The 26,773-nt window shown below is 27.4% G+C and overlaps 2 protein-coding genes across 10 annotated transcripts in view; one reads left to right on the top strand and one right to left on the bottom strand.

The window, feature by feature from the left end:
• The window catches only part of LOC107441901 (Krueppel-like factor 6), a 145,576-nt gene extending 131,488 nt beyond the window's left edge, over positions 1 to 14,088 (top strand). For all 5 annotated transcript variants that reach the window (XM_087159774.1, XM_087159775.1, XM_043044044.3 and 2 more), the window contains 2 exons: positions 10,500 to 10,863; positions 12,355 to 14,088. In XM_087159774.1, the coding sequence (XP_087015900.1) occupies positions 10,500 to 10,863; positions 12,355 to 12,530 (540 nt within the window). In that variant the 3' untranslated portion in view covers positions 12,531 to 14,088. The remainder of the gene's footprint in view (positions 1 to 10,499; positions 10,864 to 12,354) is intronic.
• A 5,515-nt stretch (positions 14,089 to 19,603) lies between these two features.
• The window catches only part of LOC107441900 (MPN domain-containing protein), a 34,162-nt gene continuing 26,992 nt past the window's right edge, over positions 19,604 to 26,773 (bottom strand). For 4 of the 5 annotated variants that reach the window (XM_016055302.4, XM_016055304.4, XM_016055305.4 and 1 more), the window contains exons 12-14: positions 26,322 to 26,392; positions 22,831 to 22,920; positions 21,001 to 21,609 (exon numbers count right to left, since the gene is read on the bottom strand). In XM_016055302.4, the coding sequence (XP_015910788.1) occupies positions 21,391 to 21,609; positions 22,831 to 22,920; positions 26,322 to 26,392 (380 nt within the window). In that variant the 3' untranslated portion in view covers positions 21,001 to 21,390. Of the gene's footprint in view, positions 19,686 to 21,000; positions 21,610 to 22,830; positions 22,921 to 26,321; positions 26,393 to 26,773 lie in introns of those variants that run through there. The other variant, XM_016055307.4, reaches the window with a different exon arrangement.

Below are 26,773 nucleotides of genomic sequence, written 5' to 3'. Positions count from 1 at the left end.
AAGCTTATAGAAAGAAAAGCTTATTAAACAGCTAATCTTTATCAGTAAATTAAACTAATTTATCATGTATTTACTGTCAAAATACAGTCAATAAATAATAAAAAGGCAGAAAAAAAGTCTTTAAATAGTTAAAAATATCTTTTTATCTTTCTTTCACACTTTAAAGCTGGGCGTACACAGATTTAAAGAATGCTTTTATTTTGCATGTGAACCAGACGAAAAACTAATTTATGTTCGATCTTGCCGCTTTTTGAGACCAAGTTTTTGTGGATGAAACAACAGCCGTTTTATCGAAGATGACCATCGGTCTCTGCCATGCACCGATGAGTTTGTCTTGACCCCCTCATGTAGCCGGGCGTTGACCTCTTGATAGCAAAGATATAAAGGACAACACAAAATCTTATTTTGCTTTTTGGATATTTCCTGCGATAAGATGCGGAATTAGTAAATTCGATGTTCTAAGATGTTTTCTCAGCCATTTTTCTTTTGGGTTCTACCTGTTTTATCGAATGAATATATATTTTGAAGCATCCCAACATAAAATTCTGGTTTATATATTTAGGATCCATTAGAGAATTGTTAGACGTAGATTGTCAGATATAGGTTTCGTAATGGAGAAAATAAATAAATAAATAAAAAGGAGTGTAGATTTCGCTTCGATGATATACCTGCTTTTTAGTATGCTTTTCTTGCATTTTGCGTACAATATCACAAATTGATGCAGAAAATCAGATTTATTTATTATTATTTGCTAAAATTACAGGTACTTATGATGCATATTTATTGTTTAAAATGTTACATTTTTTCTATTTACTTTACTTCTAGCAAAATTGATAAAATCACAGTAATTAACTTCTTTTAAATGTAACGTCTTCTATAAATACAGATTCAAAATTTTATTTATATGATTTGAAAAGTAATCAATTACTTCAATTTTAAAGGGCTAATCTTGTATCATATTTTTCAATTTTTTATTGTTTTTTAAAAGGGTTTTTAATTTTATAAATTTTTTTAATAAAATAAGTTACAAAGAAAAAAAAACGTAAATAAATCAGTATTAATTTTCTATTTTGTTGGAAAGAAATCATCATTCAATAAATATTAAAACGTTTATAGTACTGTTAAAAATAACAATACTTATTTTTACGCTATCTTTAAAAGATTTTTTAACGATAAACATTTTTTATTCTCTCTTTAACAGAGACAAATTATAATTTTAAGTTAAAATATAAATTATAATATTATCAATAAAAGTAAAATTATAATTTTTAGTATTTTAAATACATTAAAATTTTTATTTTGCTTATAATGCTAAGACAAGTTAAACTATTATTTTAAAATTATCACGATAATTCAATAATTACATATAAGTTACTAATTTTTTTTGGCACATTATCATTTACTTATATTGTTTTAAATGAAAAATTCAGTACATCTAATTTGATTATGCAGTAAACATTTCAACCATAACTTTTTTTGTGTGTTTAGTCCAATTGTTTTGGTTTTCTTAATTATTCAGTTTAATCATTGCCACATCTTTATGTAAAAATAATCATTATAAATTTTACTCATTTGATTATTAAACATTAAAAGGAAATATTTCTTTTGAAAAATGAATATATTGTTAGGTATAGAAAATTATAATAATTGATTTAGAGTAATGCCCTAGTTTTCTATACTTAACCTCTTCCCAAAGTATATTTTTGGTATATGATTTTTTCTGGAATGTAAATGATTGTTGAACTCGCGAGTCCATATTTTTTAAAAAAAGGCCATAATTATGATAATTTTCGAAAAGAATTCCACAAATTTAGTCTTTTTATTTTTCGCGCGTTGGACACAGACACATTAAGCCTTCCGAAATGAAATGAAAGTAGGAAAAGCAGGTCAAGCTCGAGAAGAATATCACGCGACTAACTCGTTGCTATGACGACCGCCTTGAGTCTTCCCCGCTAGGAGACGCTGTGACCCAAATGTGAAATGAAAAAGAAACATTTTGTTTAACAATATATCTATTACATGGCTTTATTAGCAGCATGGGATAGTTAGTTTATTGTTTTCTGGCTTGTTTTGTTTACTTTTAAAAAAAGAAAAACATCGAAGATTTTTATGATTTATTTTCAGTTAAAAGTATATTAAGTATATAAAGAAGGAATAGTAAAAGTTAAAAGTATTAATGTCTAAATATCATTTAAATGTCGAAAATGTAATTATTGTAATAATAATTGTAATACAATTGTAATAATAATTATTGTTTTTATTTTTAACTTCTTTTAAAAATGAAACATTTTTTTATAACGAACCAATATTATTTATTATTATATTTCTTAATCGTTAAGATATTTTCATATTACAAAAATGCTAGATTTAATGTATAGATATTTGAACTTAGATATTAATAAAGTACAGTACTAATTAATTTTATAACTTTTTTCAGTTTACTTTGACAATATATAGCCTTTACTGATACACAAATATCAGGATGAGAGCGCTATATTAATATTAATTCTATTTATCGCTAAAATAGTAACTTGAAATTTATTTTCTACAAGGATATCTCACTACGAGTTAATATGCGTTTGATTTGTTATCTGATGTAGAACAACTAATTTTAAAAAAAAAAAATCATTAAAACGTAGCTCATTGATTCCGACAAACTACGGGTAGAAATTACGGGTTCTCTTAATTTCATCATCTATCTTTTTTTATTTACATTCATAATATCATTTTATCGTTTGAAAAATCAAAAAAAAAAATTTCAAATCAAGAATTTCAAAAATTTGAACGATCTAGGATTTTTTCAGAACTTACCACATTCCTTATAGCTGAGCCTTACAGCCATCAAAATCTGATCGAGTTCTTTCGTATAATCAGAACGAAATTCGTATGTGAGAATTAACTTTTTCCGATTAGGTTTAAAATTTATATATCTTAAGAAATTAAAAATCGAAACATTTCATTCTACTGTTTATTGATAAAAAAAAATAACTTTAAATGATAAATTTTACTTAAAATTAATGTTATATTATGTGCTATTTATATAAACCTGTATGTACGGAGTTCAAAATGCAACATATTAATTAAAATGTGGGGATCCCAGATGATTAGTACGGGTTTTGGGTAACGCCAAAATAATATGTTGCTGATTTCTATGTTCCATTAAGTATCTTGAAGTACTGGTTTAAAAAACTTAAATTTAATAAAATATTCTCTTTTTTAAAAACTATCATGCATATATTAAGTTTATTAATTTATATTTTACATCTTTTTTTGTATGGGTATTTCTCAAAAAGTGGGAACAATAACGTTAACAGCAGCTAAATCCGAATTAAATTGATATTTATATTATATGAATAACTTATGCTATGAACTTTATTATTTAAATAAAATTAACATTATAGTAATTTTTTATCGAATTTTTGGACACCAGATTTTCTTAAACAAAAAATTTATGCTAAAAACTATCGGTGTTGCATACGCTGCATTTTTTAAGTGGGGGGGGGGGAGCTCCTATATTTCACGTGAAAGAAAATGACATTTTGTTGCAGAAATATTTCAGAAAAACATAAGAAAATACTTGAATACTGAAAAATTATTTTAAGTTTGGATAAATAAGTTTAAAGCGCTTACTTTAATTTTTATTATTTATTCGCTTGATTTTTTTTTATATGTATATACAATAGAGTGGTTTCATATCTTAGTGTTTTAAATGTTCTTCAAAATACTAAATTGCTTTTTTTTTTAAAAATATTAAGTATTGAGGATATTATCAAGTATTAAGGATATTATCAAGGATATTACCAAAATATTAAGGATATTATCAAGTAACCCTCCAATCCAAAGTTTAAACTCTTATTTTTACTTCTAAACATTGATGTTACAGTGCTAACATCATTAATGTCCAAACTAGAGGCCCTTTTGGTTGGAAAAAACAAATTATTTTTGTTAAGGTATTTATAGAAAATTTTTGAAATAATTTATGTCATTTACAGTAATGCGGTAGAATCTTAAATTTAATTTAAAATTCTTATTGCGAATTAAATTTAAGCTTAATTGCTGTCAGAGCTTTAAGTTCAGATCTGTGTTTATGTTCTCACTTCTTGAGAACTGCCTTTATGAAAATGACAAATTAAGAAGTAATAGAGTTCACTAAGAAACAAATAACAATAATTCACAATAATCTTTATATTTCGCAGATTATTTTTTATTGCAAAATAAATTAGAAACGAATGTGATCTTCAATGTAGAAACATAATTTTAAGTATGTTCCCTTAAAACAAAAGAAAATGACAAAAAAGAAAAAGCTGAGTGTGAGATGGAAGAAAACTTGGCATCCAGCCAAAATGCATCTCGGATCTCTTACTCTATTTTCAGTCGGTCACTTCCGGCGTCGGACTTTCAGTTGATTGATTCCAATTTCTACTATTTCCAGCTCTTCTCTCTTCCCAATTTCCTTAGAATTTGCCGGTGCTGTTTGAACAACTGTTCCTCGCATATTTGATTCAATATTTGTTGCCTCATCGTTTTCGTCTTTCAAACGAAGTTGCCAGTGAGTCAGCTTGTAGCTCTTTTTTCTCCCTTCTTTGAAAAGCGTCTGTTTTCGATAAAAAAAAATACTTTCTTTTTTATTTTAAGTGTTACTTTTCTTTTTTCTCCCTCTTAATATATTTAAGGGGTTGTTATTGAATTATAAAAGAAAAAATTTGCTCTTTTAAACAGCCGCATACTTTTTTTTATTTAATTATTTTATATTTTTTTTTGTGCTGAACATGAACTTTGCATTATTGCGGTTATTAATTGCTTCCTAGAAAGTATACATTACACTTACATACAAAATTTCTTTGAACGTATCACAATCTCAGTAGTCAGGGACGTAATGTTATAATAGAAATTTTTTTTTTGGGGGGGGGGAATTTTTGAATTACCGAATTACAATAAAATTTTTGCACGGTATAAGCCTTAATTTGCTTCCTTGAGGTTTTTTTTTTTTTTTTTTTTTTTTTTTTTTTTTTTTTTTTAAATCTCCTTTGCTTAAAAAGATATAAATTTTCAAAAATTTTGATCAAATAATGCTCGTCTTAAGAAATTAAATGAAAAATTATTGATAAATGACAATTTGTTTGTTTTTAAAATATCACATAAACTAATGTCCCCCCCCCCCCTAAAAATATTTTTGCTCTATTTTTAGCGCACTTGGCACATTAGACAATCGTCTAAATCTAAATTTGGCAAATGTTCTCAAAAAGTTTCTAGAAAAGTGACAATTTTATGGCGATCACTGTCATTTAGTATAATGGATATCAGTTTATTCCTCCTAAGAGTTGAAAACTTTTTATTTTGTTCCTTTAAGTTATAGAACAGACTATTTTTTTTTTTAAAAAAATTTCTTTATTTTTGAAATAATGGACATTAGTAACATTAATTAAGTTTATATCATTGCTTAATTATCCATGCAAATAAAATAAAAATTATATCTGATTGCAATTAGCGTTAAAAATACAAAAAATCAAAGTCAGAAAAAAGCGATCTGTATTGATAATAATATTCATAGCCTGTTTTTAGGTGACCAGTCATTAATGATTTAATGACTTTTTATTGAACGTGTTTTTGTTTCGTAGCGAAAATTTTTATTTACCTTAAGCAGTCAAAAAGTAAGAAAAAGAAAGACTTCTCATTGTGTTTCTTTTGCCTTTAAAGGGCATATTCGATTGCTGATAATAATTTAGGTGACATAGCTGCAACTCGCATCAATGTCGTCATTTTTACAGATATAGTGATGACTTTTCTCGAAAGGTGCCGTGTCTTTTACAAACGAGATTACGTTCTTTCGAGTTTTTTGTTTTACTTGGCCTTGGCTTTAATCTGTCATATATTCAATGTATAAATATTGATTTCCAGTTGTTATCTATGAGGAAACAATTATTATAGGGAATATTTTAAAGTATTTATGCAGTAGTTCAAATACAAATGCGAAATGTACATTTGCGTTGAGTCTTTCCATTAAATGAAGATTTTTATGACATCTGTCAGATATTTAGGATTAGTTATTAAGTTAGATTTGGAACTGTGATTAATTATTATTATAATTATTTTTTTTGCTTTTAACTGACCAATTGTTTAATTCTTAAAATGTTTTAGTCCTGTAAGTATAGCTTAAAAAAAGGTTCTTTTAGAAAATACGAATATTCAAGATTTATTTTTCATAGAAAGCTTTATTAAGTCATTATAAACTATGGCTGGAAACTCCCCTACTCTCCCCTGTACGTTTAACCCTTTTTTTGAGGGGGGAAATGGTGATTTAAGAGAGGAGGCTCTAACATCTTAAAAAACCATTAGTTTTCATTAGCGAATTAGTCCATTGACTCATGTTTAATCTCATTCAATTTAGTACATTATATACAAATCTTTTATTTCAATTAATAATGAATAATTTCATAAAAAGTACAGTAAAAGTAAATTTTTAACCTGACACCGCCCCCCCCCCGAAAAAAAAACTATTAGTTCACTTAAATATTACTTTCATTCAATTAAGTTTAATAAAATACAAAGGTAACAATACTTCATTTGGTTAGATAGCAATAGCATAAGAATCGATTGTAAAAATGACAAAATCAACCACATAAATTTTTTCAGTATTTGAAAAAATTATATTTATAGACGTGTAATGGTAATATTTAAATATATGCGTATCTATAATAATGAAAAACTTCCCCTATCTTTCATTTTTGAATGCAGGGAAAATGAAAGCGATTTAATAATAAAAAATGAGAGGTAGTTATTAAAGTTTTTGCACGGAAAAACTATTATCTCATAATGGAGCGTTTTAAAAATTGAGAATAATGCTCGTTTGAAAAGATTTATCATTATCTTTTCGCATTTATTAAATTAATACCGCATTCCCGTTTATGAGAATATTATTTTATACAATAGCTTTTATATATTAAAATTGTCGTTTCGATGAAATATGGTAAAGAATTTAATCATTCATTTAGTATGTTCCATGCATTTGTTGCAGGTTTATGTGCTTATACAATTGAATATTTTTAATTGGTATGTACAATATGTACGCTTGATTTTGTAATAGTCTACGAATATAATGTTTTATTAAATTGTTATGATATTTTTTTCTTGATATGTATTTTACAGATTATTATTAAAGAGTATTTTCATATTTTATTTATCTTATTATTTATTATGAAAGATTATTTTCATAATAATCTGAAAATAGCACAAAAGATTACAAACAAGCAACAAGGAATTTGCGTTATAGAATAACATTAGTAGCATAAACAAATTAGTCAATGATGTGACAGCTGCAACATATATCCATCAAGCTCTTCTAAACCGGACTCTTTTTTTTTTTTTCTTTTCCCCTTTCCGTTTGTTTCAATCGTCCTCTAAAAATGTAGAAAATATGCCAAATTAGCTTTAAAAAAAAAGCGCAATGGATCGACGTTATCGACGGTTTTTCGACGACGTTGTTATCGACGGTTTTTGTTTCCAAAATTACATTAGATTAATTTTTAAAAAAATGTTTGTTAAAAAAAAATCACACTAGATTCGTTTTAGAAGAAGTATTTTGCACCATAATTGCCCCAAATTTGCACCGAAATGTTGAAGTTCTATTATTAAATGGGAAATAAATAATTTTCGTTAAGTTAGTATCTTTGCTAAATTGCAAAGATTAACTTTGCACTAGATTTGAACAACAAAAAACAAAACTGCTCTAGATTGACTTTTGAAGAATTTTGTTCACAAAATCACAGCTCCAGAAGTATTTTGTCTCATAATTGCAATAGATTTGATCCGATTTTCTGTTGTTAAGTGGGAAGTAAATAATTTTATTTATGGTTGTTATCAATGCTAAATTTTATATATATATATATATATATATTATCTAAAGAAGAAGGCAAAACTTGGTATTTAATTATAATTCCAGATTGAAATTATTACTTTTCAACTATTCAGAAAGCATAAAACGATTGCTTCTAAACCACTGAACTTTCCAATCGCACCATTGAGTTAAGACAAAAGTATCCGCTGAAATTAAAATCACAAATTGTGTTATCTTTTTATCGAATAAAGATTGTAAGTTTAAATTAAAGCAAATTTGACGAGCAAGTTCCTAAAGGGAGGAGTTAGGCTATGCGATTGCATATCGATCGTGGTAATGGTGGAAGATTATTTTCATTCGCTTGTATTTGGAGCAAATCAATTTAGGAGAAATAGCTTTCGGTTTTAAGTTTCGATTTTTAATGAGCATTTGATACAACCGCGAATGAGAATCCTCTAGGGGGCGATATTTGAAACTATTTTCTAAAATTATATTTTAGTTCCTTTACGTCTGTCGTAATTTACCTTAAGGCTATGTATGTAACAGTTGGCAAGGAATGAAAGCTTAATTGTCCCCAGGGTGAACCATAAACTTTTGATTTTCATATTATTGCTTGAGTATCAGGCATCAGATAGATATTTTTCCACATTCTGTATTCCGTGGTGTTCGATTCCTTTACGTTACACGTTTTTAGAATTGTTGTTTTAACATCTAATTTATGATACAAGTAGATTCACTTAAAGCATAATTATTATCCCAGACATTTTGTGAAAAATTTACTCACAATTTAAAAAATTGGGATTCTGACTTGGTAAAAAAATGATCACGAAAACCAATGGCTTCTTCAGATTTTTTTTTGTGGAAAATGTACATAATTTTTAAATATGAGAAATAAGGTTTTGTTTTTGCAGGGGGAAAAACAAACGGAAATCATGTCTTTAAAGAAATTTTAGTTTTAAAATTATGAATTGAAGACTTCGTTGATCCCGTTTTTCAAATGATAGTTTTGCGAAGGGTACGATCGTTTTCACAATAAAATATTTTGTGAAGGGTTTGTTAATGGATCAAAATTTCTGGGAGTCATTTTGGGAGTAAATAAAGGAAGATTAATGTTTTGAATAAATAAAACAAAATAAATTTTCGATAATAGTTTGAACCTGAATGTTAGTTTTCAACACTTGTAAAATTTTTCTAGCACGAGTGTTATGAATGATTAAAAAATATCAATTCACTTTAATTAGAAACATTTATGTGTTAAACTGTAATTTAATCAGTGATAGAATTTATCGTGGAAAAAAAACCCTTTTGCACATTTTTCAAAAGGGTTGATTCATATTCTTTAGGGGGCAGAGAAGAATTTTATAACGATTAGGTGAAATAAAGTTCTTATATGGAAGACGTTCCTGACATATAAAAAATTAATAACATTTATAATCAGTGATACACTTTCGTTATTATGAAAAATAGAATTGTTTAAGGATTAATATTAATTTTTATAAAAAAACGCTTATATTCAGTTTTGAAAACTGATTACATAACATTACATTTGAAATATGTGTACTTTTCTCTCAAATATATGAAAGGGGGGGGGACTTTTGATGTTTCACATTAAAAGCATGATTCAAAAAAATTACTTAATCAATTGTTTTATCTTGAAAATTGGTGTCAGTGTTTTCATCTCAGAAAAAAATGGGTGAGAATTTCTCACCCTTTCTCAAAAACAGGGTGAGATTTCAAAAAGTTAAGTAAGATTTCAAAAATTAAAAAACAAAGAGACTTGAAAAAAAAATCATTTCTTTAAATATAATGCATTTTTAACATCTTCTAATTTTTAAAGCATAGAATATTTTTGCTGCATCATCATATGGAAAATGTTCTACATCTACTTTTTCATCAGCTATTCTCATTAGGTTGCTCAATTGCGTATTTGTTTCGTTTTGATCGTTTCTACCCACATTTGTTTCATTTTCATTTGTCCGTTTCGGAGTAGAAGATATTGGCTTTACGAGGTATTTATCCATCTTACATTAACGAGCAAAAAATTTGAACGTCTTACATGAAGAAACCTTACCTACGGTAAACAAGTGGTTGCAGAGAAATGCGTTCTGAAAGAGGTTCCGTGGTTCGGAAGGATGGTGTTCTGTTGTTCTTAAAGGTTCTGAACAATACTGGTAAATAGGGAAGCTAGATAATGGGGAAGATGTTGAAAATAATAAAAGATCCAGGAAGAAAAGTGAAACGGATTTTATTCAAAATGGCGCAAATGAGAAATTTTTTTCAAAATGCGAGAAATTCGCGAATTTTGAAATTGGTTTATAGAATGCGCGAATTTCTCGCGGTAATCATTTTTTAATGCGAGAATATTAAAAAATATGCGAGATTCTCGCTTTCTCGCGCTGTAGTGAAAACACTGGGTGTAAAAAAAAACTGATATTTTATGTTAAAATAACATTTTTTGGGTACTGTAGGTGGTAAGAAATAAATCTGCCATTAAGGTCTACTTTATGAATTGTTTTTTCTTAGTTGTGGATTGTAAAAAAAAACGTATTGGAGGAAATTTTTGTATTTACAATACTTCACTATTAATAAATTATTTCGTCTGCCTTGTATAGTAGTACTATGAGATCATTCTATGATTTACTAATTGCAGTGTACTTTTTTGCAGACGATTATGGAAATGGAACGGTATTTGAAAGAAGAGCCAAAATCCTTTAAGTGTACGCCTGATAGTTTGTGGGACCGATTTTCTTTAAAGGAAGAGACCAAATTCGTTGAGGACTTAGAATGTAGTACGAGTAGTTTGACGGACAGTGGGAACAGTAGTGGTTCAGAGGACCGTTTATCAGTGTCTGATTTGGATGCTGAACCTCCAGAGAAAAGTAGAAGAATAACGACAGTTAAGGAATCTAGACCTCGCTTCGATATTCTAGATGGAAGCAAGCGAAGGATCCACAAGTGCCAATTTAGTGGGTGCAAGAAAGTCTACACAAAGTCTTCACACCTTAAAGCTCACCAAAGAACGCATACAGGTAACACTCTATATACATATTTAGAATAGTTCCATTCCAAAACTTATATAGGTTCAAAGTGACTTATCAGTGAATTGGAGTAGGATTACCTTTAAGCTTACACGTTCATAAATTTTGCGTTTATTTCTTGTCCACAAGTTACCAACTACTGAAACATACAGGGTAATTCAGCCAAGCGGTTATAAAGGAGACATAAAACAAATCATAAGCATTGAGAGTAAGCAATTCCTAGCTGGAAAAGTCACAACTAGAAGTGCTTTTCTGTAATGGGCTAAATGTTTGTGCCCATAGGAACCGGTACTTTTATTTAACTAAATGATCTTAATTTAGTATTTTCTAATTATTTTCTTTGAAAACTACATTCAAATAGACCCATAAATAGCTCTTCATTGTAGTTTATTGATTTGGCTACCAAATCTGCAAGTTAGTTGACAGATTCGTAGTTTACAGTAAAAACAGTTTATTTCTGGACCTGACAGAACAGCTAATTTAAATGCAGTTTTCGACAATTATTAGAAAATACAAACTTAATATAATTTAAAGTACCAAAACAAATGAATGCGCATGGACATAACAGTGAAGTGCATCTAGTGCCGTCTGCTATGCATATATCAATTATTACGATGTGCTGCTCTCGCTTCCGCCTAAGTTTATAACCACCTAGCTGAATCATTTTGTATAAACTCCAAACATTCATTTTAAATGTTCTCGTCATAGCATTTCCACTCTTGGCGTTTTTCTAAAACTACTTGTCGAATGAATGTTGTACAAATGCACTTGTAAACTTTCTTCCAGTTCAAAATCACCCCGACTATCACTTAATACATTCATTCACTAAGAGCTCCAAAATATAATAACTAGGCAAAATAAATCAATGTTATTGACCTTATTTAAATAGTATGAAACTGCTAAAACACACTTTGACATAAAGAAAGAATAAAACTGTGGCTGGCTAGAGGCAGCGTACCCAACCATACGTTTAGTGTTGCCCAATAACCGGTTCAAAGGTGATGTACCTACAGACTGTCATTTTGCTTCTATGCTCATGCGCTGAATCTTAATACCGTGCTCTGTTAAATCTGAGTACGTTTCTCACCCTGTAAGTTGTTTTTCTGGTATAGCATACTGAACCAAGCAGTTCCCACTTTTAGTTGCATATTCTCAGAGCTGGACTTCTTTTCCTTTCTATATTCTTTGCCCCATCTCTCTCGTCTGGCCTACAACAGGCTGCCCAGGAATGCTTTACTTTTAGAAAATAAGGTCTTACCTCAAAAAATGCAACTTAGAACTTTTTTTTCTTAACTTGTTCTGATAAAGAGTAATGCTCACTCTTTTTTTCTAGCATGAATTTAAAGGTTTAAAAAAAATGAATTCATCTTTACCGTTTGGCAGGAGAACCTTTCGAACTACATATATATATATTTAAGAATCTTGCTTTTGCTTGCGTGTTAATAATGCTTGCAATCTGTAATGTATTCTTTTTAATTTCAGGTGAGAAACCATACAAGTGTTCTTGGGAAGGCTGTGAATGGCGCTTCGCACGTTCAGACGAGCTAACGCGCCACTATAGGAAGCACACCGGTTCCAAGCCTTTCAAATGCAGCTTCTGTGATCGCTGTTTCTCTCGCTCTGACCACCTTGCACTACATATGAAGCGGCATCAGTGACCCCTGGACCAAAACACCTAGTCCATGATCGCCTCTTTCCTTTTACATAAACGCTTTTTGTAAAAACATTTTTTTATACTATGACCCTTTGGCATGGGGTGCGTTCCTCCCTTTTTTTTCTACTGCAAAAACCCGAGCTCACCGTTCAAGTTGAAAAAAAATAAAAGTTTCTTCGGGAGGAAAACAGATACTCATTTTCAAAGGTCTTTCTTGATCAAACATTTCATTTGCTAACTGTATTCATTAATTCATACTTTCTCCCGAACGACTTAATTAAGCTTTTTTCTTCCGGTTACTGGTGATGCCTAAAACTGAGAGAACATTCCCGGGTTATTTTTGTAAGTTGTCATTCATTACTCGTCACTGCCTTGCATCAGAATGGATCAAGTCATGTGTTGTAGTCATTTTTAGATGTGAACATTTGGAAGGAAGTCTCATATTGGAAAAAATAAAAATTCAGTGTTGCTCATTGCTTGTTAATGCATTCTTTTGACATTTGTTTTGTTGTTGATTCATGATGATAACTTGACCACTAGAATAAAGACGAAGGGCTTTTGAGAGCGGAACCTCGTGACAAAAAGGAGTCATCTTGTGAAGAAAAGTTGCCTTGCTTCAAACTAGTCGGTGCTCATGAAATATGACCATGCCTTGAAGAACTGAGATGGTTTTAGAAAAAAAGAAGCATCAATATCGTCAAAAAATTCATTTTTACATTGAACCATCTTGTATATATGAGAACTGTCTGTTCTATTCATCATTTGTACTGTTTTCCATGTTGATTTTTTTGTCATTGTAAATAAGTACTCTCGACTGATGAAAAATGAAAAAAAAAAAATTAAATAAATGAATAAAAAATTATGAAAAAAAAAGATGAATGTACCAAAACGACAGAGTTTAAAAAGTGAATATTAAAATAAAAAAGAATTTCAAAGCTCGTACCAATTAATATGTAATGCCATTAAAATAATCACTCTACTTTCAAATAGATATCTCTATTGTGCTTTACAAATAACTATTTCCTGTGCTTGGATTTACTCTTAAATAAAAGCTTTCTTGCTATTGCTTGAAAGATACCTTAGCGCTTTATAGCGTAATCAATATCAGCTATGTGAAGAAAAATGATTGTGTGATACTAAATTAGATGGACTGAAAAAAATACTTGACTAGTAAACTATGTGTTGTTGATAATTATTATTATTGGGTACACTACTGTTTGTGTGATTTGCTATTTTGGTACAATTTATAATTGATGATTTGCAATTTTGAATTATTGAGGTTGAAAGCTATTTTCATTTACCGATGCATTTAAAAGCACTCGGTCTTTTTTAAATAAATATAAAATACCAAGACCTGGGTGCAATTTTTTTGCACGCTACCGGCACAACCTTTGTCATGGAAAATTTTTTTGTAAAATCGAATTCAAACATTGAAGCCTTATTAGATTAGTTATTATAGAGTTGTTTAAGAATTGCATGGCAAAGATTTATTATGTAAATTGTTTTCTTTAAATATTATATTGATGCATTTCTAAAAATAAATATATTTGTTTCTAAGAAAATATGTCTACTTCATTTCAACACTAATCAGATTCACAGTTTGTCAAGACATTTTTATTTATAGGTTAAAAACACATTATTGCTAAATTAAAATACATACATTATTTGATCACCATAATGCTACATATACACATGGAATTTGTGAAGTAGGTACAGGTGACACTCACAGATTGAACACAATTCATGAAAACACACATGGTCATAACATGAAGAAACGTAAAATATTTTTAGTTTCAAGTAAAAATTAGCGAGTAATAAATTTTCATATATTTGAAAAACAAATATAAAAATTTAACAAAAAAAAATATTTAATTTACTTCAACTTCCTTTGATCTTTACATTAACCAATATTAAGAGATGCTACTGATAAAGCTAAAATAAAAATTATTGTATTTTTTTCTATAGTTTGCTTTTAATTTTTAATAATTATACCATCTCATTATGTAGTTAAGTTGGTTAAACTGAGCAGAGATAAAAGAAATTGCCAGGTAACATTTGTTGTTAAATGCTATATGCATTCATAAATTTATTAAAATTTTTTAAATACAATGCAGAAATGGCAATATATGATAGTTAGAATTCTCTATTCAACCTTTCTTAGGATGCTTCACAAACTAAAAAATGTTATTTTATCGTCAGAGCTTTACGTATTTAAACAGTATCGTATAAAATTTCCTTCCAGTATACTACTTTTATTAAATGCAAGAGAGAATTTTTTTTATTTGCAGAAATTTTTTGAAAAAATGATTTAACACTGGCAGTTTCAAAATTACAATTAATATAAAAAATACCAATATTTTAAAATTAAATGCCGTCACAATTAAAATTGAAGTAAAAAAATGTCTAGGCTGAGATTTTAAACACGAAACTAAAAAGAAACAGTTCGTTGAAAAAATATAAAATTCAGCATAAATTGTAGAAATAAAAATTTTGTTCATATTTGTTTAGGGAAAACAACAGAAATTGAATATTAAGTACCAATCATAAATTAAATTAAAATCACTAAATAAAATGTAAACAAAAATAAGATAATGATATTGCGGAATTAGAATTGAAATATTAACTTTTTATAGTAAGATTTTAAAGAAAGAGTAATAAAAACCTGAAGAAACAAACTATAAGTACAAAAATACACTAAAATCTTAAAAGACTACAATACATGTATTTGAAATAAATTTTAAGGTTTTTAACAATAAATAGTAAATGTCCTTAGTAAATCCAAAATGGGCCTAAAAAAATTGGTAAACAAATTTTTTTTTCTTTTAAAAATGAAAATAACAGTTTATCACTTATAAGAATTTAATATCAAGTATAAATTCATAGATTTTTATTGCACAGCTGTTAATTTAAAAAAATTGAAATTATGATTTTAAAAATTGCTGTTAAAATTACTGCCAATCTTAGCTTAAATGAAATTTAAAAATGACAACTAGAGCAGAGTATGTTTCATAACAAGATTTACTCGAAGGACTGGTTCGGTGTTTTATAAACAAACATAATTATTACATCATGGCATTTAAAAAATTTTTTGACCAGTGTTTCAAATCATTCATATAATATCTACAATGAAAAATATTTTGAGCTTTAAACTAATTTAAATGTAAATAAAACTTACAGGAATTCAAATAACAAGAGAAGGAAAACAAATTATATAACCATCTCTAAGTAATAAGAGAATACAAATAAATACGAAATAAATAAAAAGGAAATAATAAACAAAAAAAGTTACAAAACTTAAATTGCTGTTGTAGTTTATTGCTAACTAACATGTCAATTCTAGGTGTCAAACCTAGATACAGCAACACGTAAAACACACCAAAGATTAAGTTGATTTCGATGTTTTGTTTTAATAATATTCGTAACCGAATATGTATTTTTACATAAAGAGGTCGAAGAAAAAGGCTAAATCTTAACAGCCGCTTACAGAGTTAATAGCATGCACTCTAACATTATCATGTCATATTAACGTCTGATCTGTTATAAGTTAAAAGATGCTAATAAGTAGAGAAAAAAAGGGTCTTTATTCATTATTGAATAAATAACAAATTTGCAAACTTTAGGTGTTTGTGGACCCATGAATAGAATTTGCAGCACCGGTGCGTTGACCGACAGTCGGAAAACAATGCTCTAGGGTGAATAAAGATAAACAAATCTTTGGAAATATAAAATATGAATAATATTGCATCAAGCATTGCCGTTAGTTTAAACTCAAATAATAATTTGGTAATATTTTGGCTTGAAATTAAAATTTTGGTAATATCTCACTAGAATAAAATGTAAAAAAATAAATTTTCAGTTAATTAGAAATTTAATTAAAAAGATGAAAAAAATGAGAAGATAAAACTTCGTGCCTTCGTTCTTATTTTAAAAAATGAAACACTAAATTTTTGCAGTGCTAAAAATTAATTGCCGCATTACATATTGCAAAATATCCACAGGTAAACATTGCACACTATAAAATTCAGAAAATTTTACCACTTCCAAATAAAGAACACACATAAAAAATTTTTAAATTATGTACAATCACAGCTAAAACATAATTAAATAATATTACCTTTTTATAATACCAAAAGCAAGATTTATGACTAAGAATAATAAATATTTGTTGAAATAAAATAAAGCCGAGAACAAATATTTAAAAAATAAACTTAAAATTGCTTAAATACTTACTTTTGTTATAATAAATTTTTATATCACTTGACAGTAACAACAAAAATACTCATGCCAATTATTGGAAATAATTCATTAAGGAATAAAATTATTTTTGCCCTCATTTCCAATTATTCAAATTTTTTTTTATATGCTGTACTAAATAATTGCCCACACAATTTGCACAATAATATTCAAACAGGATTTTTATCAAGATAAAACATAATATTAAAAAACAAATTTCTTAAATCACAGTTAAAATAGATTTCAAATTTTGAAATGAGAATAATCAATTGAATAAAATAAAGTTTCAAGCTTTATAATATCATCAAAAATATCTCTTTAATATAACAACAAAACAAATAAAACTTGAGACGCAATTGAAATTTTATAACTAATCATAAAAATTTGAAGAAGAAAACCATAGTGTCTTTATTTAATTTATTTTGGAAAATAAAAGAAGTGCTTTTACATATTATACTGCATAAACTTTTAAATTTACTATACTATTAAATTCAAATAGCTTTGTTGATTCAAAATAAAAATTAATATAAAAATCAATAAAAAGAAAATGTAACAATAACTCTTTAACAATATAACAGCATAGTAAATGGTTAAAAATATTGATTATTAAATCGAATGAAAGCAATAATAATATGCTATTATATTAAAAAATTAATATAAAAAAATACTATATATGTTTAAATTCTGATGTGTTACATCTCCCAGTCTCTTGTGATCTTAATCTATAGCCATTTTTATGCATTTAAATTTCAACAACTTTTTATGCATAACACAATTTTTCTAATAAAAAACATCGGGAGAACAGCTATTTCTGTCAATTAAAAGTTTAATGATACAGGGCAAAAGGAAGAAACTTTGCTTCTGGTCAGCAGTAGCATTTTTTACAGTTGCCACTTCTTACAACATGTCGCCATTTTCTCAAAAATTGAAAATTTTATACGATTAAGCAAACTGAAAACGTTAATAACGTAAGGAAATTTCGCAAAATAGGGTAACTATACAAAGTTCATTTCTAAAATTAGAAAAATATTAAGAAATTTTCATAAAAGCATTTTTTACAGTCGCCTCTAATACAACATCTTGCCATTTTTTTCAAAAATTGAAAAATTTAAACCATTAAGCAACTGAAAATGTTAATATTGTAAGGAATTTCACAAAATATGGTGAATACTACAGAGCTCATTTCTAAAACTAGAAAAATATTAAGAAATTATCTTGAAACAATTTAATTTTCAGAATATCATAAAATATTCATAATATCATCAAAAAATTATAATAAGTAAAATGCACACAAGGGCAGCATTTTAGATGAAAAAAGGGACGACTAGTAGAAATTTTTTTAATCATCATTTGTTACAATTATTCACCTTGTGGCCGATGGCGACCGTTAATTTTGCCTTATAGTTAATGACATATATGAGCCAAGCCTTTTTGGAAATCTACATGAAGCAGATTAATAAAATCTCATACAAGGCATTAAATATGGATGAATAAATACATTAAAGTTTAATCTTACGATCTGGTCAAAACCACCACAGTAATCGTATAAAAAATAGAAACAATTTAAGGTTTAAATCATTTATAATCACAGTTGAAATGGAACTCATTTGGGGGTGAGAAGTATTTGCAGAAATAACATTGCACTAAGCATTGTAAAAATTGAAAACAAACTTAAAATTTCAAAAAAATCATGCATATATCAAATAAAAATTTTGATATATTTTATACAAACAGAAAATAAATACTTCATGGTGACTGGAATATTAAGACAAGTCACAAAAAATTGGTATCACTTTTTTTTCGAATACAAAACAACAAAATTTTTATCACTTGTAAGATCTTATATCATATATTTATATTGTGTAAATATAAATGTTTCAAAATAAGTCAAAACCACAAACAAAATTAATTTTTATGGATACTGCAATGAAGAAAAAAATAAATCAGCTTAAAAATAACTTAATGAATAAATTTTTCACTTTAACTCTTCACTTGAATTTAAAATAAAACGTATAATTTTTAAGTATCTATTTGAATTTTTAGTTAAGTGAAGAAAAAAAATCCTTTTAGCTCTAACTTTTATCTGACTCAAATTTTCCCTATCTCTTGAATTAACCATCGAATTTACTATAAAATAGATAGTAATGTGTTGAATAATGATAACAATCAGTAACATTAGAGTAGCTGTAGTTAAGATCCAAAAATAATAAAGGGTTTTCAAACAAAGTATTTTGTAAATAAAACACTTATAACGGAAAAAAAATTTCAAAATAACTAGGCATTATCCAAAATCAAATACACTAAGAAATGACTAGTATAGGTATTTAACTACAATAAATTGCATACAAATAAAAAAGTTTTGGTAATTTCACCGGTTTATATAATGAAAGCATCGTTCTCTTTGAATTTTATATAGCATAATTTCTGCAATGGAATGTAACTAATATTAATATACAGAAAACAATTCAACAATTTAGGACTAAGATGAAAATATATATAAAAAAATTATAAATAAATAAATATAATATTTTTACCACCGGAAACTTTTAAGTCTATAACCTATGTACAACAATAAAATAGAACTCTATAAAAATAAATAGACTATATGATAAAATGGGACCCAAGAAAACCAATGAGAATAAATACTGTCGCCAGTATAATTGTGTATAAATAAAACGAGCATTTGATGTTCACAAATAAATATGATCACAGGTATATAGTAATAACATCTTCAGAAAAAAAATGGAACCTTTCTTTCCTCCAAGAGGATTGGATGAAAATTCACAATGCACATATACAAATAAAACTTCACAATGACTTGTATATCACGACTCATGCTCAAGGTGGTTGGTTTCAAAACTAGCATCATTCCCTCTTCATGAAAATTAACTTTTCAGTTTCTTTTTGGTAAATCTGGTTTAACTTCCTATGACAAAATTAATGAAACCATTTTTATCTCATGTTTCCAAATTTTTAATACAGTTAAATAGTTCATTCTCTTAAAAATAATTAAAAACAATGTTATATGCTCAGTAGTACCTTGATCATATGAAGTAGAGACCAAATTTATTTTGGATAATAAGAATTCAAATCATCAAGGTTCACAGTTTTAATGACTTATATTTATTGCACTTTTATTTGACTTTTCAGAAGTCTGATTTAACCTACTTAGACCAAACTAATTACAACATTTCACCCCATGTTTCAAAATTTTCATTACATTTAAAATGCTATCTTAAAACTATTTAAAACAATGTTTTTTTTTTCATATCCTTTCTCTTCCACTTGTTTTGGACCAAACTACGACCAACTAGTGCAAGCTTTGGGCCAAACTTATTTCAGATAACAAATTTCGAAATAACGTAAGTTTGTTTTCAAAATCATCCAATTTTATTGATCGATTGTGTTAAATCTGCTCACACTATTATATTACTTAACAATGTTAAAATATATCCTTTTTATAATGGGTTAAATTGAAGCTTTATGTTATGCAATGAAAATTTTTTTTTAATTTTATAAATGTTCAATTCTTTAAAGGTCAGTACATAGAGACGCTAATCCTTTTAATGATTACTAATTAAGTACTCACACAACGGTAAATTTGTCGACCAAAGAGGTCAGGGGGTCACTACTCCACACTTTTGAGACAAATGACATAAGGGTGTCAACATGGTTAGCATTGTGTACTAATTGATTTTAAAGACTTAAATAGACCTAAGGCTCGGTAAGCTTGAACCCGCTACTGGGTAAAGAAAGACAGCTTAATATTTTAATCACTGACTTATTAGTTTCTATTAATAGCAATTTAGTAGTGAGTTACTTGTAATACTAAAACACTACTGTAGAGTTTGTTATTGTGATTATAAAGAATTTTGTTCATACATTCTATGTGAAGTGCAATATTAATGACATTGGTGGCTGTAGAATTTATTTTTATAACCGAAGAGGTTTTGAACTTACAGTATGTCTGAAGTGAAACATTAAAAGCTGGTAACAATCAATACTTGATGACTGTGATAGAGTATTGTAAAACTTGTGGGACTGAATTCTCACAGCACATGTGAAGGGGAAAAGAAGGACGGAAAACCAAGTTTATTTTTTTTAGAAAAAAGGTAAAAAATGGCTGTCAACTTTGGTTAATTTATTTTCATGAAGAAATATAGTTTGATTGCCAATCAAAGTACATATATTTTTTTTAAACTAATAAATTGATACTGATTAAATAAAAAATATTTTTAATCTTGATATTATTTTTGAAATTTAAAAAATTCAGTACAATTAAAAATAATTCATTTATGTCAAAAGAAATCGATCTTATGACAAATAAAAATAAAGTTTTAAACAATTAAGTAGTACTCTCTGCACATTTAAACAAAATAAAAATACTTTTATGAGATAAGTTTTCATTTCATTTTTTTAAAATAATAAAAAAAAAGAAAAAAGAGAGAGAGAGCGAGAGAGAGAGAAGATTGCGCCAGTTTTGAAACCAAATCCCTCAATGCATCCATGAAAGTTCACCACACCACAATACACCAATGTATAATTTATAAAAAGAAAATGGATGATGTATTCTTAGAATACTTGTAAAAAAATGATTGCATCCATAATGTAATGAAAATAGGAATTTTTGTTTATGTCATAATCAAACCTTTGAGGAAGTCCCAAAAATGTGTAACTGCCTGTGCTTGTGCAGTAGATTGTGCTCCAGTAACCATTAGATCTCTTGGAAGTTTAGTTCTGAGCGAAGACTGCAGCTTCTCCCAGTGAGAACCACCTGCTTGTGGTGTTCCAAGATCCACATTAAAATCAATTGCTTCACCTGTAGATCGATAATACTCCGATATCAAACGCTGGAAAAGAAAAAGTATTAATTTTCTTTCAACAAGTACATTATAAATGTAACATTTTAATAGAATTTAAAATCTAAACATATAATATTAGGAACAACTATTTTATGATAATTGATCTAACCAGACTCTTAGTAACATGTTCAGTTTTGTGAAACATTTATTATTAATTTTCTGATTTTTTCTAAACAGAATACTGAATTGACTAATATAACTTTTAAACTAGGAAAAAAAATTGAATGTTTTTAGCTAGAAGGGAAAGTGAATTTTAAAACAATGAGAATTGAAAATGGTTGTAAATAAAAGATGTTAAAAAATAATTATTTTGTCCAAAAAGTCCTCAAAAATATAATAAATTGTATCTCAAAGGATGTAAAATTAAAATTATTACCAAATATGTGACGATTCTTTAGGACTGTTTTTACAATATGCACTCTACTTAACTATTTTGTCCCAAAAGTCTTCAAAAATATAATAAATTGCATTTCAAAGGATGTAAAATTAAAATTATTACCAAATATGTGACAATTCTTTTGAACTGTTTTTACACAATATGCACTCTACCTAACCTTATCTCTCAGTACTAAAGAAAGAAAAGGTATCACATCATCACCACTATTTCAGAAACTTTTCACTGTAGCTATTCATTTTTTTAATAGAATAAAAACTATAGGATAATAAAATATGATATTGCATACATTACCAGAGAAATGATTTAGGAAAATCTCAAAAAGCAGTTATTGATGTGGTAATTAATTTTAAAATTATTTCTTCCATAAGTTACAGTCGCATATGCTTATTTCTATGGATGAATAATGCATCATAGCTTGGTTATAAAAACAACACATAGTTTTTGGAAGTATAGTTAATTATTAAATGTATTGTTAATAAACATTTATATATTATTGTTTGTAAAGTAATTAAATCAACTGCACAACTTGTTAGCTGCTTCTGAGACAGCACACATTAAATTCCTCCCTTATAAAATTAAAATAACAAAATGATCAAAAATTGTAAAAAGGTTGAGCTCATGTTGAAATTAATCAAAACGCTGATACAACTAATAAGTTAACAATTTTGATAGATGAAAAAGCAGGGAATTATCTAATATGATTACACTTTAAAATGGTTCTTAAGTACTGTTTCAAATTATAATTTTTACTCTTTTATATTTTTTCAAAAAAAAATTTAAAAGGAAAAATTTATAATAAAAGAAAAAGTTACCATTTCCATGAGTAAATCTTGAGTAAGGAATGAGTCATGTGCGATGCTATATATCATTTGCATTGGGCGTCCATACTCATGAGGCCTATGCTAAAATATACATAAAAAAAGTGTTTTTATGACAATTCACTAACAAAACTAAGCCAGCTATTTTTCCATTGACAAATTATAGTGAAATAGACATAAATGTAATCAGAAAAAATAAAACCTATCTGGTTGCAACTACAGAATACCTTATGATTTAATGAACATATTTTCACAAGCTAAACTACAATTACCTGTGCTGACAACTGTGGCAGAATTTTTTTGGGCTTTCTGCGACAAACCTCTCTACTACTTATTACTTTCTGCAAGATACTTTTAATAATAACTAATATGTTATTAATTAAATTTAAAGTAACATAAACGTTGTACAGATATTTTTTTAAAATGAATACGTAATACTTTTCATACTAATATCATGGGCAATATTCCTACATTTGTACAAGGGAAATGCACAAATTATTATTATTATTTTTTTTTTGCATTTCTCAAATCATCATCACATAAAATAAAAAAAATTAAATTTGTAAAATCGAAAGAAAAAAAACCAAAATTTTTTTCATTTTCTCCAAATAAATATAAAAACATACAGAGCATTTCTTTCGCCCCTGATGCTTGAAAAAGGCACCTTTTGAATAAAATTGTGAAGAAAAAAAAACATTTCTGCAGGAAAGAAATTTGTTTGCTTCAATATTCTTTACTTTTCATCCTTCTAAAATAAGAATTTAAGAATTACGAGAGAAAAAGGCATATTTCAAACATAATTTCAGAGGTAAAAATTTCGAAAATTTTTGCTGAGAAGAAAACAAATTTTTCTTAACTTTTTAAAATTCTTTCTGCAAGAACTCTGTAACGTTCTGCGACAATGTCGCAGTATTTCTGCCACCGGGGTGCTGGCAAAATATATTAACTAAATAAAATCAGCAATACTCTATTAATTGATTCATACAAAAAAAACTCAGAGGGTAGAAGAAATGGATATGCGGCACCAGCCACGAGCTTAAAAAGTTACTCTTATTTTTCAAAGTAAAGAATATAGTCATATTGTCTTGATAAACTTTATAAGATTCTGATTTATTTCACACCAAGCAAAGATTTAAGATCAAAATAAAGGCTGTCAAAGAGTTTGCTAATCAAATGCTTAAAGCTATTATAATAGTTTAAAATATGGTTAAAGGATCAGCTGTCAGTAAATGTTTATGGCATGGGAATGACCAACAAAGGATCATTTAAAAATTTGGGTTTTGCATTCAATAGATACGATATGATAGTTATCTAGAAAAGGAAAATTTTCACATATTTTATTATTTAGTTATGATCTGTAGAGTTTTTCCCAAGCCTGCTGAACTGAAGATTTAGATATTCGGTTAAAGTCCAAACGAGATAATTAATTACATTCAGCAAGGTCATTTTCATCATGGCATACCATCACATGTGAGGCGACATGTAATGGTATGCTACGAAATTGTGCCAAAAAATTGTGTGAGGAAGCATTAAGATTAATTTAACACATCAAGGAGTTTGGCCCATTTTAGGAACACTTGAATTAAAACTATGTTAGTTTGAATAATTACCCACTTGTTGATTAAATTTTGGTCAGAAATAAAATTAAGATAGCAAAATAGGCCAAAACATTCTGTAATAAGAGCTGAAAATTCCTAATGCAACTAAAAATTAACACATTCAAAGTCAAATTTTTTTTAAAATACAACCTTAGTCAAAATAATTATCCTGTTTCTATCTATCTATAAGAAATTGGTTTAAAATTCATATAATGGTGGTGATGCTTATAAGATTTTTGGATAAAAACAGTTAAATTTGTGTCAAAATGATTAAAAATATCTAAAAGTACAGATTGAAAAATCAACCCAAGGCGTAATTATCTCTGTATTAGAGAGGGATGTGCACAATACATTAAAAAAATTTGAGTTATTACCATAGATGTCTTCCTACATGTAAGTGAAACTCATTTCACAACACTGGCAACATTATTGTGTAAAGCATGATCTTAGGGACACTAGTGTATTACACTACAATGTGAAGGAATTTGATGTAAGTGATGTGAAAATTACCTTTTTAGGTATCTCTTTCATAAATCCAGGTATTTAGGTATCTCTTGATAAATTTCTAATTTTTAAATGTATTGTTTTCGTAAGAAATAGAAATAGACAAGCAGGTTATCAAGTATTTTCATTTTCAAGGCATATAAATTTACTAGCCTTTACGGAAAATGTAATGCACAACACAAATATCTGTTGTCTATCATTATAATGAACATAAAAAAGAAAAACAAGAGTAACAATAAAAAAGATATAATTACTAAAGCTTAATAAAATTTTATAATAGCATTAAATGTTTAATAATGGCATGTTATTATAAAAAATATAATTAGAAAACTACAAGAATAAATTATGTGAAATATATATATAATGTATTTATATTATTTTTTAGTTAAAATGAATTATTGGTTGAATAACAATTCAGTTTATACAGTTAAACTTTAATGTTTGTTATTCAAAATTTTTAATAAATCCTAAGATTTCTATGAATTTCCAAATCCATAGTCATAGAAAAAAATATTATTGGCATTACATATTGATTGAATGTAAAATTTAAAGGCACAAAGTCAATAAAAAGACATGCTGCACCATACAAAAGATTTCTAGCACTGCATATTTTGAAGCTTTTACATTTCTTTTATTTCATAAATTTACAATTATTTCAAGCCATTCCTACTCTTTTTCAAATTACATAAAAAATTAATTTTCACAAAAATTGCATGAGAATATTTCTATTCTTCTTAAAATATTATCAATAAATTTAATGGCTACCTTTTATTCAACTTAATCGCATAATGAATCCTTATTTAAGGTTATTCAATTAAGTATCTTTAAAAGTTGCACTTTAGCATAAAAATGTTTCAGTTACAGGGTTGTATTAAATTGTAATGATCTCTTCATTGTTTACTTTTGTAAACCAATAGATAACACTGGTGTAAGTTAAGGATTTGACACACGTTTGTGATTGTTGGACCGGAGAATTATGGCATGTCAAGGCCTCTCAGACTGACTGTTAAAATTCTTTCTCATAAAAAAAATGTAAATACAGATAGAGAAAAATAAGTTCTGCTTGATAAATGTCTTTTTGATTGTCTTGGTTATTTTTAAATATAAGGAACATGGAAATAATTTTGGTACCGCTACATGCTTTCTGCATAACAACAAATCTCTTATTTTTGATTAACTATATTCCATCTTCAATAAGTATCATTACTTATCTAATGCCCTTTTAATATATGTGATGTGATTTTTGCAATATGGTTAATGATTATTCATTTTTTTTTAACAAAAGGATTCAGACAAACTCCATACAATATAAACCAACAGAAAATTATACAACAAGAGCATATTTTTTAAAACATGAACTTAATTTTTAAAAGAAATAAATACCTCAGGAGGTGGCATAACCCAATAAGCCAGATAATCAGCTTCCATCGATGGTCGTTGTGTGTCATATGGAGCTATATAATAAAATTTTTGCAATATTATAACTATCAATGGAGAACACTTAAAAGTTTTTGGTGATTTTACAGACATCAATTGAAATGATATACACATTAATTTTGGCATACTATAACAAAGTAAAACTTATTTCAGAAATTTTTAAATGAAAAAGGTAAACATTTTTATACATAATATAAATCTGCTCCATAGAAATGTAAATTTGTCTTTTAATGCTGTGATAATAAATTTAAAAAAAAAACAAAAAAAGGTTCTTTAATCTGAGTAACGAAAACAAATAAGTAAAGTTCATTACATAAATTTTTAAATGAAAAAGGTATACAAATTTCCATGTAATGTAAATTTCTTTAAAAGAAATGTAAATATTAACATTTAATATT

Source organism: Parasteatoda tepidariorum, chromosome 3, assembly GCF_982258835.1.
Source record: "Parasteatoda tepidariorum strain Cologne lab strain chromosome 3, Ptep-v5.0, whole genome shotgun sequence".
NCBI classification, from domain to species: Eukaryota; Metazoa; Arthropoda; class Arachnida; order Araneae; family Theridiidae; genus Parasteatoda; species Parasteatoda tepidariorum.
This window is presented reverse-complemented; position numbering and strand designations above follow the sequence as displayed.